Consider the following 12,112-nt stretch of genomic DNA (forward strand, 5'->3'; position numbering starts at 1 on the left):
ACATACTTGATCTCCTTCCTTGCTTTTTCTATTCCTAAGCCAGTACCACACTGTTTGAATGACAGTAGCTTTGAAGTGTTTTACTAACTAGTCCTAATTCTCACTCATTAGTCTTCCTTTTCAGAGTTTTTGTCAGTGTTCTCCAATGTTTATCATTCCAAATAGACTTTAAGAATTGTTTCACTTTTGGAATTCTCACCTCTCCCAATCCCATTGGAATTTTTATTAGGATTGCACTGAATTTATGCACTAATTTAGAGTTTCAAGCCTAGTTTTGATAAAATACGAAGTATTTTTTAAGTCTTTTTTTTTTTTTTTTTTTTTTTTTGAGACAGGGTCTCATTCTGTCACCTGGGCTGGTGTACAGTGGTGCAATCCCAGCTCACTGCAACCTCCACCTCCCGGGTTCAAGCAATTCTCGTGCCTCAGCCTTCTGAGAAGATGGGATTACAGGTGCCTGCCACAACACCCAGCTAATTTTTGTATTTTTAGTAGATACGGGGTTTCACCATGTTGGTCAGGCTGATCTTGAACTCCAGACTTCAAGTGATCTGCCCACCTTAGCCTCCCAAAGTGCTAGGATTACAGGCGCCTGGCCTAAGTCTTTCAAAGTATTTTTAATTCATATGTATTAGAAATCTATTATCTCTTTATAGCATCATACTTATTGTTTTGTTTAAGCCTTGTTAATTTTAAATTGGTTTTCAAAATCCAAGATTTCTTTTAATTTTCTCGTCTAGTGAATGAGATTGATATTTCATTACTATAGAAAAGTGTATGTTCTTCCCACAAAGTAAGCTCAGAACTCTGATGTCTTTATTCCAAACCCCTTTGAAACAGGAGGCGGTACTTTTTGGTCCAAGAATTCTATAAACTCCTTTCAGCAACATGATCTGGCCTCTGCCTACCCTTCCAGCCTCCTGTCCTCCCAGCTGCCTGTTCTGATGTTGTGCTCTGACCCTGCCAAACTGCAAAAGTTCGTCTCGTGGTTCAGGCTCTAGCAGGAAAGGCTGCTTGAATCTGAAATGACAAGTACATGTGACTGTGAACATCTGTTAGCAGCAAGCAAAGCCGATCGGTTTTTGCTGTGGTACATAGCTGTTTGTATCTCTGAAAATTAATAAGCAAAAGAGATCAGTAATTGAAATTCCTAAAAAGCGTGATTTGCTATGCCACACCTCTCCTCCACTTCCTGTCACTATTGCTGTTCTTACTTCATACAATCAAGCTTCCCCCCACCTTTGAGCTAGCTCCTTTCCTAATAACCTCTTTAAATTGAGCTGGTCCTGGTCCATGTTTCTCTTTTAGCCTTTGGATATATATGTTTGCACATCCAACTATGTTCTCATTTACTGTTTCTCCTATTTTAAGTATTTGATAGCATGTCTTTTACCATAATGACAATATCTAACATTTCACCTTATATCTAAGATCATTTCTAAGAGTCTCTAGAGAGTGCCATATCCCATATGCAAACCCTCTAGTATATAGGAATAAAAAACTTCCAACTAATCAAATTTTGGAAATAGGCGAACTCTAAATTAATTCACTTGGAGCAGAATACACACAGGTCGAACCATCTGCAAGAAATTTAAACCTAGAATTGGTAATTGTCAAGCCGAACTTATAAAAGTAGAGAAGTTTAGTCAAAAAGAACATTAAATAAACGTTATATTTTTATCTACCCCAGATTTAAATTGCTCAAGTTTTTCTAACTCATGATATTGGTTACTGTAATACTGTAAGAACTGCTATCTGTTCTTCCAGTCTGAGTAGATGGGCATATGGTATTGTGCTTTTTATTCTTAAATTAAACTTCACTTTAACTGAGAGATTATTCCTAGATTCTGCAGTGAGTATTAATCTTTGTCAGTTACTCTGGTTTCAAAAACCCGATTGCTGTTATCTTAAATACTGTTAGTAGGTCGTTCAGATTACAGGATTACTAAATCTATTAAAAATTATTTTGTAAATTCTTTTTGGTATTCACAGTTTGTTGTTTGGCCATAGGTATATATGAGAGATCGAGAAATTGCTGCCACAGCCAGAGACCTAGAAATGAGACAGCTGGAACTCGAATCGCAAAAGAGACTTTATGAGAAGGTATAATTCAGTTATTTCCAACATAAGAAAAGCAGGTTTTGGCCAAGCTCAGTGGCTCAAACCTGTAATACCAGCATTTTGGGAGGCTGAGGTGGGAGAAGGATCACTTGAGCTAAGGAATTCCAGACCAGACATGGGCAATATAGTGAGACCCCATCTCTACCAAAAATTAAAAAATTTAGCTGGGTATGCTTACCTGTAGTCCCAACTACTCAGGAGGCAAAGGCAGGAAGATCACTTGAGCCCTGGAGTTCGAGGCTGCAGTGAACCATAATCACACCACTGTACTCCAGCCTGGGCAAACAGAGCGATACCCTATCTCAAAAAAAAAAAAAAAGAAAGAAAGAAAAAGAAAAGCAGGGTTTGCATAAACCCATTTTAGACTGTATTTATTCATGGTTTTCTAGCGTTCGTTTTATTCACTTTTTAAGCAGAATATAGTGCCATGCAGGATTGTAAGGTAGCCAAAATGTCTGAATGTACAGTTTGTTGTAATTATTTAATTCATGTTTCTGTTAGCAGCTTAGTCTAGTGTCTGAAGCACCAGATGTAGGCCCCAGATTTTGCCTCAGGATTTTTTACCAACTTACTAAATTTTCCTGTAATTATGTAATAGTGACTACAAAATTATCTCAATACCTCACAAGGATCCTGAAAGGTAAATCAGTCAGGAGCTGTAAAGTACTTTCTTTCTTTATTTGTATTTTTATTTATTTATTTTTGAGACAGTCTTACTCAGTCGCCTAGGCTACAGTACAGTGGCATCATCTCAGCTCACTACAACCTTCACTTCCCCTGCTCCAGTGATTCTCCCACGTCAGCCTCCCCAGTAGCTGGGACTACAGACATGCGCCACCACGCCTATCTAATTTTTGTGTTTTTTGTAGAAATAGGGTTTCGCCTTGTTGCCCAGGCTGGTCCCAAACTCCTGGGCTCAAGCAATCTGCACACCTCGGCCTCCCGAAGTGCTAGGATTACAGGCATGAGCCACCACGCCTGGCCTGTAAATTACTTTACATTGGAATCTTCTGGAGTTAAATCAGCAAATATCTGCTTAGTACTTACTGTTCAGTTTTCAAGACACTGGAAAAAAAAGGAGCTTTGTTAATATAAATTTTTATTATTTAGGAAAAATGTTTTGTTACTCATTTAGTGTTGAAACTACGTTTTCACTTCTTTCAGCCCACGTAAAAAGTCAGACTTTTTAGCCTGGGCAACACAGCAACACCCCATCTCTACTAGAAATACAAAGAAATAGCCAAATGTGGTGGTGTGCACCTGTGGTGCCAGCTATTCAGGAGGCCAAGGTGGGAAGATCACTTGAGCCTGGGGGACGGAGGCTGCAGTGAGCCAAGATTGTGCACTCCAACCTGGGTGACAGAGTGAGACCCTGTCTCAAAAAAAAAGTCATACTTTTAGTTTGAAATTAGCGATAACTGTGAATTCATAATACATAACATATATGTTTGATAGCCATATTAGGTGAGATTTAAACCATATAGCATCCATTTACACCTATAACACTTTTAAAGTCTCCACACTGAATTTCTTCTAGAACTGAGCAAGGGATTTATAGTTTGGCTGAGTCTCCCATGATTTGGAATTAGATGTAATTCATGTGGACTAAGCTAAACTTTACTTTTTACTATCTTTTCTTTAGGGGTGGAGGATAGTGGCAATTGAAGGGTATAATTTTAGAACTAACAGAGAATTTGCAAGGAAAGTACTAAGAATTTCCAGATATTTGTCTCTCAGATTTTTAAACACTAACATTCTACTAAATTTGCTTTCTCTTCCTCTTTTTCTCTACCTATACACATATGTACACACAAATATATACTTGTTTTTCTGAACTGTTACAGTCCCGATGCTCCTTTACCCCTAAATACTTCAGTGTATATTTCCTAAGACCAAGGAGTCCTCTTATATAACCACAGTACGGTTCTCAAAATCAGAAATTAACATAAGATGATCTGATATATAAACCTTATTCAGATTTGATCCATTGTATCCAAAATGTCCTTTAGAGCAAAAGAAAATCTGAGAGCTCATCCATTGTTTTGTTGTCATCATTTTAGTCTCCTTTAAAATGAGATAAGTTCCTGACTCTTTGTATTTTATGACATTGATATTTTTTGAAACATGTAAGCCAGATAATTTGTAGAATGTCCCTTAATTAGCGTTTGGCTGTTGTTTCTTCATGAGAAGATTTAAGTTATCCATAGGAGTGCATAACTTTAATCTGTGGCAGTCTTACAACAGAAGTTATGTTTTGAGATGGAGTCTTGCTCTGTTGCCCAGGCTGGAGTGCAGTGGCATGATCTCAACTCACTGCAACTTCTGCCTTCCAGGCTCCAGCAATCCTCCTGCCTCAGCCTCCCAAGTAGCTGGGACTACAGGTGCGTACCATCATGCCCTGCTAATTTTTGTAGTTTTTATAGAGACAGGGTTTTGCTATGTTGCCCATGCTGGTTTCAAACTCCTGGGCTCAAGCAGTCCTCCCACCTTGGCCTCCCAAAGTGTTGGGATTAGACGCATAAGCCACTATGCCTGTCCCATATTTCTTGTTTTTTTTCAAACAATCATGTGATTGTTTGTTGAAAACTAGACATTTTGAATACAGTGCTCCCCAACTTATGATGGGGTTATGTCCTAATAAGCTCATCATAAGTTAGAAATATTGTAAGTTGAAAATTCATGTAACACCCTGATAGACCCATCATAAAATAAGAAAATTATTACATCAACTATAGGACCGTCTGGCATAATGTGGCAATTTTGGAAATAAGATTGTCTCCCCTCCCCAGGGTTTCTTCTTGTTTCTTTGCTTAGTGACTTTTCTGAACTAATTTTGAAAGTCCGTATCTTTTGTCGTATATAGCCACTGATGTCTCTATTCAGGTAGTTTGGGGGTCAGCAAATGATTGGACAGAGATTTTAATAGATTCTTTGAACCAGTAAGCTTCTAGTAGTTGTTGAGGAGCTCTGTGTGCATGTTAGGGCACGCCTTTATCACTCAGCTAGGCAGTTGCTACTTCTTAGATTCCACTTCCTGGTTATGCAAAACCTCAGAGTTAACCAGAAGTGTGAGATCTTAGGTCTTTCTCAGGTCTGAGAACACGGCCCTTAGCATATGTACAGCCTTACACATGCACATGACCTTCCAGGAATCTGAGATTTTTTAAGCCTCCTGTGGACATCTGATTCTCCAGTTTTTCCTGTTAAGCTTTTTGCTTAGCCTATTGGTTGCTCTCCCAAGATCCACTGCCCCAAGCAGCCAAGATATTCAACAGTTTGCTCTAATTGTTTTCAACAACTTCTCCAGGGATAAGACTATTCTGCACTAGGCAAGCTCTGAGTGAGATTTTAAAAACACAGCCTTAGGAGTGGTCTTTCAGGGAACCACCAGAAAACTCAAACAATGACAGTTCTCCAGCAATGGTGGTTTGAAGGAGCTCTGTCCAACCCCATTTTGCTTGGCTTCCAGGCTGCTGGTTGTCAAGACTAATGCATAGGCCGGACACCGTGGCTTACACCTGTAATCCCAGCATTTTGGGAGGCCAAGGCAGGCTGATCACTTGAGGTCAGGAGTTCGAGACCAGCCTGGCCAACATGGTAAAACCCCATCTCTACTAAAAATATAAAAAAAGTTAACCAGGCCTGGTGGTGGGCACCTGTAATCCCAGCTACTCAGGAGGCTGAGGCAGGAGAATCACTTGAAAACCCGGGAGGGGGAGGTTGCAGTGAACTGAGATCGTGCCACTACACTCCAGCCTGGGCAACAGAGTGAGACTCTGTCTCAAAACAAAACAAAAAAAAAGACTAATGCATAGCTTGGGAGTGGGGTGGGAACAGGAAAAATGCAAGATGAAATGTCAGAGAGCTAGCTGTTTTTACTAAGATTCAGCCATTTTTATAAGTAAATGCTCCCCAGATAGCTCCAAGCCTTTGGTTAATTTCCAGAATGCTGAAAAAGTTCATTTTGACTTGTTTTTTAATCCATGTTCTCAATGCTTTTATGGTTGAGAGGATTTCCAGGGGTCCTTACTCTGCCATTTTTGCTGATCTCTCCAGTCTTCGCATTTTACTTTGAAAATTAGATGATTGCAGCTTTTATTTGTGTGCATATTACTATTCTGAAAAAAGTTGTTTTTGTATTCTAGCATTATATAAATCAGTGGGTTTTTTTGTTGTTTTTTTTTTTACAAATGATTTTAACAGAATCTTACTGAAAATCAAGCAGCTGTTGCAAAAGAAATGCGAGCAGATGCAGATGCCTATAGACGAAAAGTGGATCTTGAAGAACACATGTTTCATAAGCTGATAGAAGCAGGTGAAACACAGAGTCAGAAAACTCAGAAGGTAAAAATACGATCCATTTAGTGTATATGCAGAAGAGAAATTTTCATCTGTCACCCTCTTAAGAGAACAAAATCGAAATTAAACTCTGTAAAGTTGAATTAGTTTGTTTCTTTGCTTCAGTTGTCACAGTTCCTAGAATCTCACATTGTTTCCTTTTATATATAGGATGTTTACTTCACTGACAATCATATGCATGTCTTTTTCCTACAGTTTGAGGAAATACAAAGGAATTTCCTCAAAGAAAATACAAAGGAATAGTGACTTACAAGAAAATACGAAGGAGTAGTGACTTAGAAGAAAATACAAAGGAATAGTGACTTTACAAATTATACTGTCCTGGCCAGGCGTGGTGGCTCAAGCCTGTAATCCCAGCACTTTGGGAGGCCGAGACGGGCGGATCACGAGGTCAGAAGATGAGACCATCCTGGCTAATACGGTGAAACCCCGTCTCTACTAAAAAATACAAAAAAATAGCCGGGCAAGGTGGCGGGCGCCTGTAGTCCCAGCTACTTGGGAGGCTGAGGCAGGAGAAAGGCGTGAACCCGGGAGGCGGAGCTTGCAGTGAGCTGAGATCCAGCCACTGCACTCCAGCCTGGGCGACAGAGGGAGACTCCGTCTCAAAAAACAAAACAAAACAAAACAAATTATACTGTCCTTCTATGTTCTGCCTCTGAAAACTGTCCCTGAGTTGATTAGGTTCAAAGCATCAGGTCCCTGCCTGGTATGTAAGCCAGCACTTCCAAGTGTATTGTGTGGACTATTAACTATTATTCAATAAGATGGGGGATGGTCAAGTAAGTATTGGAAATGCTGTCTTAAAGTGAGGTATTTTTCATGCCAAATTTGAGGATACTGTACATTTGTGAATATTTAAGAAAATTTCCCAGATGTATTTCAGAGAATTTCTTATGGAGTACGCTTTCAGAAATGCTGACTTAAGTGAATTGAAATAGAACTTGAGACTTTCAAAGAAGAGCTTTCTCTATTACGTCTTTAACACAATGTTAAATGGGTATGTGTACCGGTCTGCTCCTGTTCCGAAAACCAGGAATAGTGTACAGTAGATACCTTCTGTTCTACAACAGTCTCTTAGGTGATTTCCTCAAGATATTCCTTTTTTTTTTAATAGGCTTTCGTCCAGTCTGTTAAAATGGGCTCTTCTTCAGAGTGCTGAAAACATGGAAATTGTTGAATCCCACCCATCCCCTAGCTGATAAGTTCTTAACCTTGGCTGTAAATTAGAATCACTTGAAGAGCTTTTTTTTTTTTTTTTTAATGTAGAGACTGAGTCCTATTCTGTCACCCAGGCTGGAGTGCAGTGGCATGATCTCAGCTCACTGCAACCTCCGCCTCCTGGGTTCAAGCAATTCTCCTGCCTCAGCCTCCCTAGTAGCTGTGACTACAGGCACCCGTCACCACACCCAGCTAATTTCTACTTGAAGAGTTTTTTAAAGGTGCCAGTACCCAGCTGTCCAGTGATTGGTTTAATTGGCTTGTGGTGAGGCCCAGACATTAGCTTATTTTAAACACTCCCAGGTGATGCTAATATGCAGCCAGAGTTGTGAACAACCGCCCTAGACATGTGGATACATTGAATGGTTATACCTTCATTTTATATGTTAGCAGTCTGACCTTGTTTCTGAAATATATAACTTTTTCCTAGGTGATTAAAGAAAATTTGGCAAAGGCTGAACAAGCATGCCTAAATACTGACTGGCAGATTCAGTCTTTACATAAACAAAAATGTGATGATCTACAACGAAACAAATGTTACCAGGAAGTAGCCAAACTCCTTAGGGAAAACAGAAGGAAAGAAATAGAGATATTAAATGCAATGGTGGAGCAGGAAGCCAAGAAGGTAAAACTAGTGTTATCAGCTTTTTGTTATATCAAGCATTGGGTTTTTTTGTTTTTTCTTTTTTTTAAAGAGACAGAGTCTCACTTGGTTGAACAGCCTCAAAATTCGAACTCCGGGCCTTAAGCGATCCCCCTGCATCAGCCTCCCAAAGTGCTGGGATTACAGACGTCAGCCCCTTTACCCAGCCTAAGCACTGAAATTTTGAAGTAGCACAGAGTCAAATGACAAAAGCGTCAAACCAAGTCATTCTTGCTGGAAGAGATAATCTGATTTTAATAGGTGTTTGTCAGAGAAGTCATCTAATATTGATTCTACAAAAAAATGATTAAGCGTCTTTCTCATTTACATTAGTGTGCTTCAATTTCTCAACTTCCTGGATTTTTGTTCTGGCTGCTTGAATAATATTAGTGCTTTAATTTAGCTCATTCTTTATACTTACAATGTAAAAGATGCTGAATAGGTAGAAATGGTCTGTAGCTGCTAGTAACAAAACCCCACACTACAGTGACTAGGAACAGGATAGATATATAGTCTGGAGGTAGGGAGTCCAGGGTTAGTACTGGGGCTCCACCGTTATCAGGGAAATGTCCTCTTTCAGCCTTTCTGCACTTCTTCTTAGTGTATGGCTTTCATTTTCAAGGTTACCTGACCATCCAAGATGACTCCTGGAGTTCCAGCCATCACATACCCACTGCAGACAGCAGGGAGAAGGGAGAGCACAAGTGCGAATGTTCTGCCTCCCACCTGAGTCACACTCCCTTCTAACTTCTTTCCAGGAGTCCCACATCATATTTCGAGCCACATTTGTCAGCAAAGGATGCTGAGAAAAATAATATTCTTCACAGGGAGCATTATCATCCCAAATAAAATTAAGATTCTTTTCCTATCAGTTAATAGGATAGCTAAAAATAAAAACAAAAGATTCTATTCCTAAAGAAGAATCAAAGAATGGAGTCCGAGGAGGTAATTAATAGTATATGTCACACGTGTCTATCTTTTGGTTGCTCCTTCCAAAGACTCTGGGATCTGTGCTCTGGAGATATTTTTGCAGGTACCATAGACTTTTGTAAGGACACTGAGGAGCTGGGGAAAGATCAAGATCTAGATACCTGGCTTAATTGCTTCTCTCTGTTGCTGTATCACAGTGTCTATTCTGAAAGCTGGCTTCTTACAGTGTATTTCCTTCAAGTCACTATTCCAGATTCGTTTTCCTCCTACCCCATCCCAGTGGCATGGAGCCTTATCTTATAACCCTTTCATTCTAGGACAGGAAGAAGGGCTTGGAGAGGGTGGGAGTAATACCCAGAACCCTGAGGCTGTTCTCAGGAAAACTGGGGTGGAAACTCACATTCTCAACATAAACATTGCTGACACTAGGGCTAGACTGTGTGAAATTCACTGCTGCTGGACTTTGGGTAAAATGGTATTTTTGAGAGTTGACTGAGAATCATTGTAAGGGCCTTTCACGTTCTGCAGAAATCCTTCCTTCTGTCTATCTAGTGTCCTGTGTTATAAAGCTGATTTGACCACTGCGTGGCCTTGGGAAGCTGCTCAGAATCAGCCCCCTCATCAGTAACATGAAAGGGATGGATATCTGTGATCCTTCCTTGCCCTCCTATTTTGTGATTTTTTTTAAAGTTTTTGTTATTTAATGCATTATTTCTATAACATAAAAATAATGTGTTTCCATGTAAAAGCTGTAGCTTTTCCAGAATTTTGGCAAACTTTAGGAGTTGGATTTTAAATATATTTTAGTTACCTTCTGAGCTAATTTTAAGATTATTATTTTCCCATTTTATGGAGAAGAAAATAGGGGTGAATAGAAATCACTTGACTTCCCTGTGGTCATCATGTGGACGAGAGCTGGGCAAAGAGTTCATTCTCTGAATTTTGTAGATTTTATTATTAAGATGTAGCATTCAAATTAAATAAAATGCAATTGCCACGAATACAAACCTAGCTTAGTCTTGTAAGATTTGAGATTTGAAACTTACTGAAATGCATTATTATTTCAGCAACTATTGGGATATAGTTGTGTGCTTTGTGGCACTCTGTAGTACTGCGGGTTGGATAAAACCTGCCTCTGCTTTCAAGGCTCCTAATAGCCTTGGGCCAACACAGGCACCCCAATTACCATAACACCAAACGGATCCTACTTGCCATGGGAATATAAAGGAAAGTGGATAGAGAAGACAGAAGGGGCTCATTCTACTGTGAGATGTGTATTACTATACTTTTTATGTAATTTTTTTTTCCATTTATTTGAATTTAGTGGAAGGAAGCTGAAGGAAAAGAGTTCTGTTTGAGATCAGCAAAGAAAGCGTCTGCTCTTTCAGATGCATCTAGAAAGTGGTTTTTAAAGCAAGAGATAAATGCAGCTGTAGAACATGCTGAAAATCCATGTCATAAAGGTGAGTGTCTGAGAGGCCTTTCTCTCCATGATGTTACAGATTTATTCTTTTAGTAGGGTCTATTATTATGATTTTTTTTTTTTTTTTTTTTTTTTTTTTTTTTTTTGAGACAGGGTCTTGTTCTGTCACCCAGGCTGGAGTGTAGTGATGCAATCATGGCTCAGTGCAGCCTCAACCTCCTGAGCTCAAGCAGTTCTCCCATCTCAGCCTCCCAAGTAGCTGGGACCACAGGCGTGCATCCCCACACCCAGCTAATCTGTTAAATTATTTGTAGAGATGAGATCTCACTATGTTGCCCAAGTTGGTCTCAACCTGCTGGGTTTAAACCATCCTCCCGCCTTGGCCTCCCGAAGTGCTGGGATTATAGGCGTGAGCCACTGTGCCTGGCCAATGAATAAATTATTGGGATGTATTTTGGCACTTCTATTCAATCTACTGCTCAAGTAAAAGGTGATCACCGGTTACTATATTTTTGGTGGGAAAGGGTGGGCTGAGGAGGGACTATTACAAAAACAGAGTCCCAGTGGAGGAAAAAGTTTGTGCAGACTGTCCTATGGAGTTCTGTTTGATTCTGTTGTTCCAAGGTGAAATATGTGCTTTGCCAAAAGCTGGTCCTCAGAACAACAGTATATTCAAGTACCACAGGGCAACTTCTCATAGGATCTGATCCAACACTAGGTTTCAGTACAAGGCTTATAGTGGCATCAACTGAAAAATCAAAATTATAATTTAAAACTCTAAAATACTCTGGAGGCTGAGGCAGGAGGATCTCTTTGAGACCAGGAGTTTGAGGCTGCAGTGAGCTATTATCATGCCACTGAACTCTAGCCTGGGCAACAGACAAGACCCTGTCTCTTTAAAAAAAAAAAAAAAAAAAAAAAAAGTTTTCCATAAAATTCTAGAGTACAGTTAACAAGGCACTTTTATTTTACTATGTTGCCTTTTATAATGTGAATAGGTTGCTTTTTAAAATAATAGCTTTGTTGATACATAATTCACATGCCCTATAATTCACCTTTTTATTTATTTATTTATTTTTTTTTTTGAGACAGAGTTTCGCTCTTGTGTCCCAGGCTGGAGTGAGTGCAGTGGCATGATCTCGGCTCACTGCAACCTCCACCTCCCGGATTCAAGTGATTCTCATGCCTCGGCCTCCGGAGTAACTGGGATTACAGTCCCAAGCCACCATGCCTGGCTAATTTTTGTATTTTTAGTAGAGATGGGGTTTCGCCATGTTGGCCATGCTGGTCTCAAACTCTTGACCTCAGGGATCCACCTGCCTCAGCCTCCCAAAGTGCTGGGATTACAGGAGTGCCCAGCACTGCACACAGCCTAATTCACCTACTTAAAGTGTATTATTCAATGGCATTATATTATC

The 12,112-nt window shown here is 39.8% G+C and overlaps 1 protein-coding gene across 32 annotated transcripts in view; it reads left to right on the top strand.

The window, feature by feature from the left end:
* TBC1D31 (TBC1 domain family member 31) overlaps positions 1–12,112 on the top strand; it is a 72,137-nt gene that overhangs the window by 54,444 nt on the left and 5,581 nt on the right. For 15 of the 32 annotated variants that reach the window (XM_077943987.1, XM_077943983.1, XM_077943994.1 and 12 more), the window contains 4 exons: positions 2,011–2,103; positions 6,325–6,465; positions 8,129–8,323; positions 10,596–10,734. In XM_077943987.1, coding sequence (XP_077800113.1) covers positions 2,011–2,103; positions 6,325–6,465; positions 8,129–8,323; positions 10,596–10,734 — 568 coding nt within the window. Of the gene's footprint in view, positions 1–2,010; positions 2,104–5,590; positions 5,719–6,324; positions 6,466–8,128; positions 8,324–8,963; positions 9,193–10,595; positions 10,735–12,112 lie in introns of those variants that run through there. The other 17 variants (XM_077944003.1, XM_077943997.1, XM_077943991.1 and 14 more) reach the window with 4 other exon arrangements.

Source organism: Macaca mulatta, chromosome 8 (genome assembly GCF_049350105.2).
Source record: "Macaca mulatta isolate MMU2019108-1 chromosome 8, T2T-MMU8v2.0, whole genome shotgun sequence".
NCBI lineage: Eukaryota > Metazoa > Chordata > Mammalia > Primates > Cercopithecidae > Macaca > Macaca mulatta.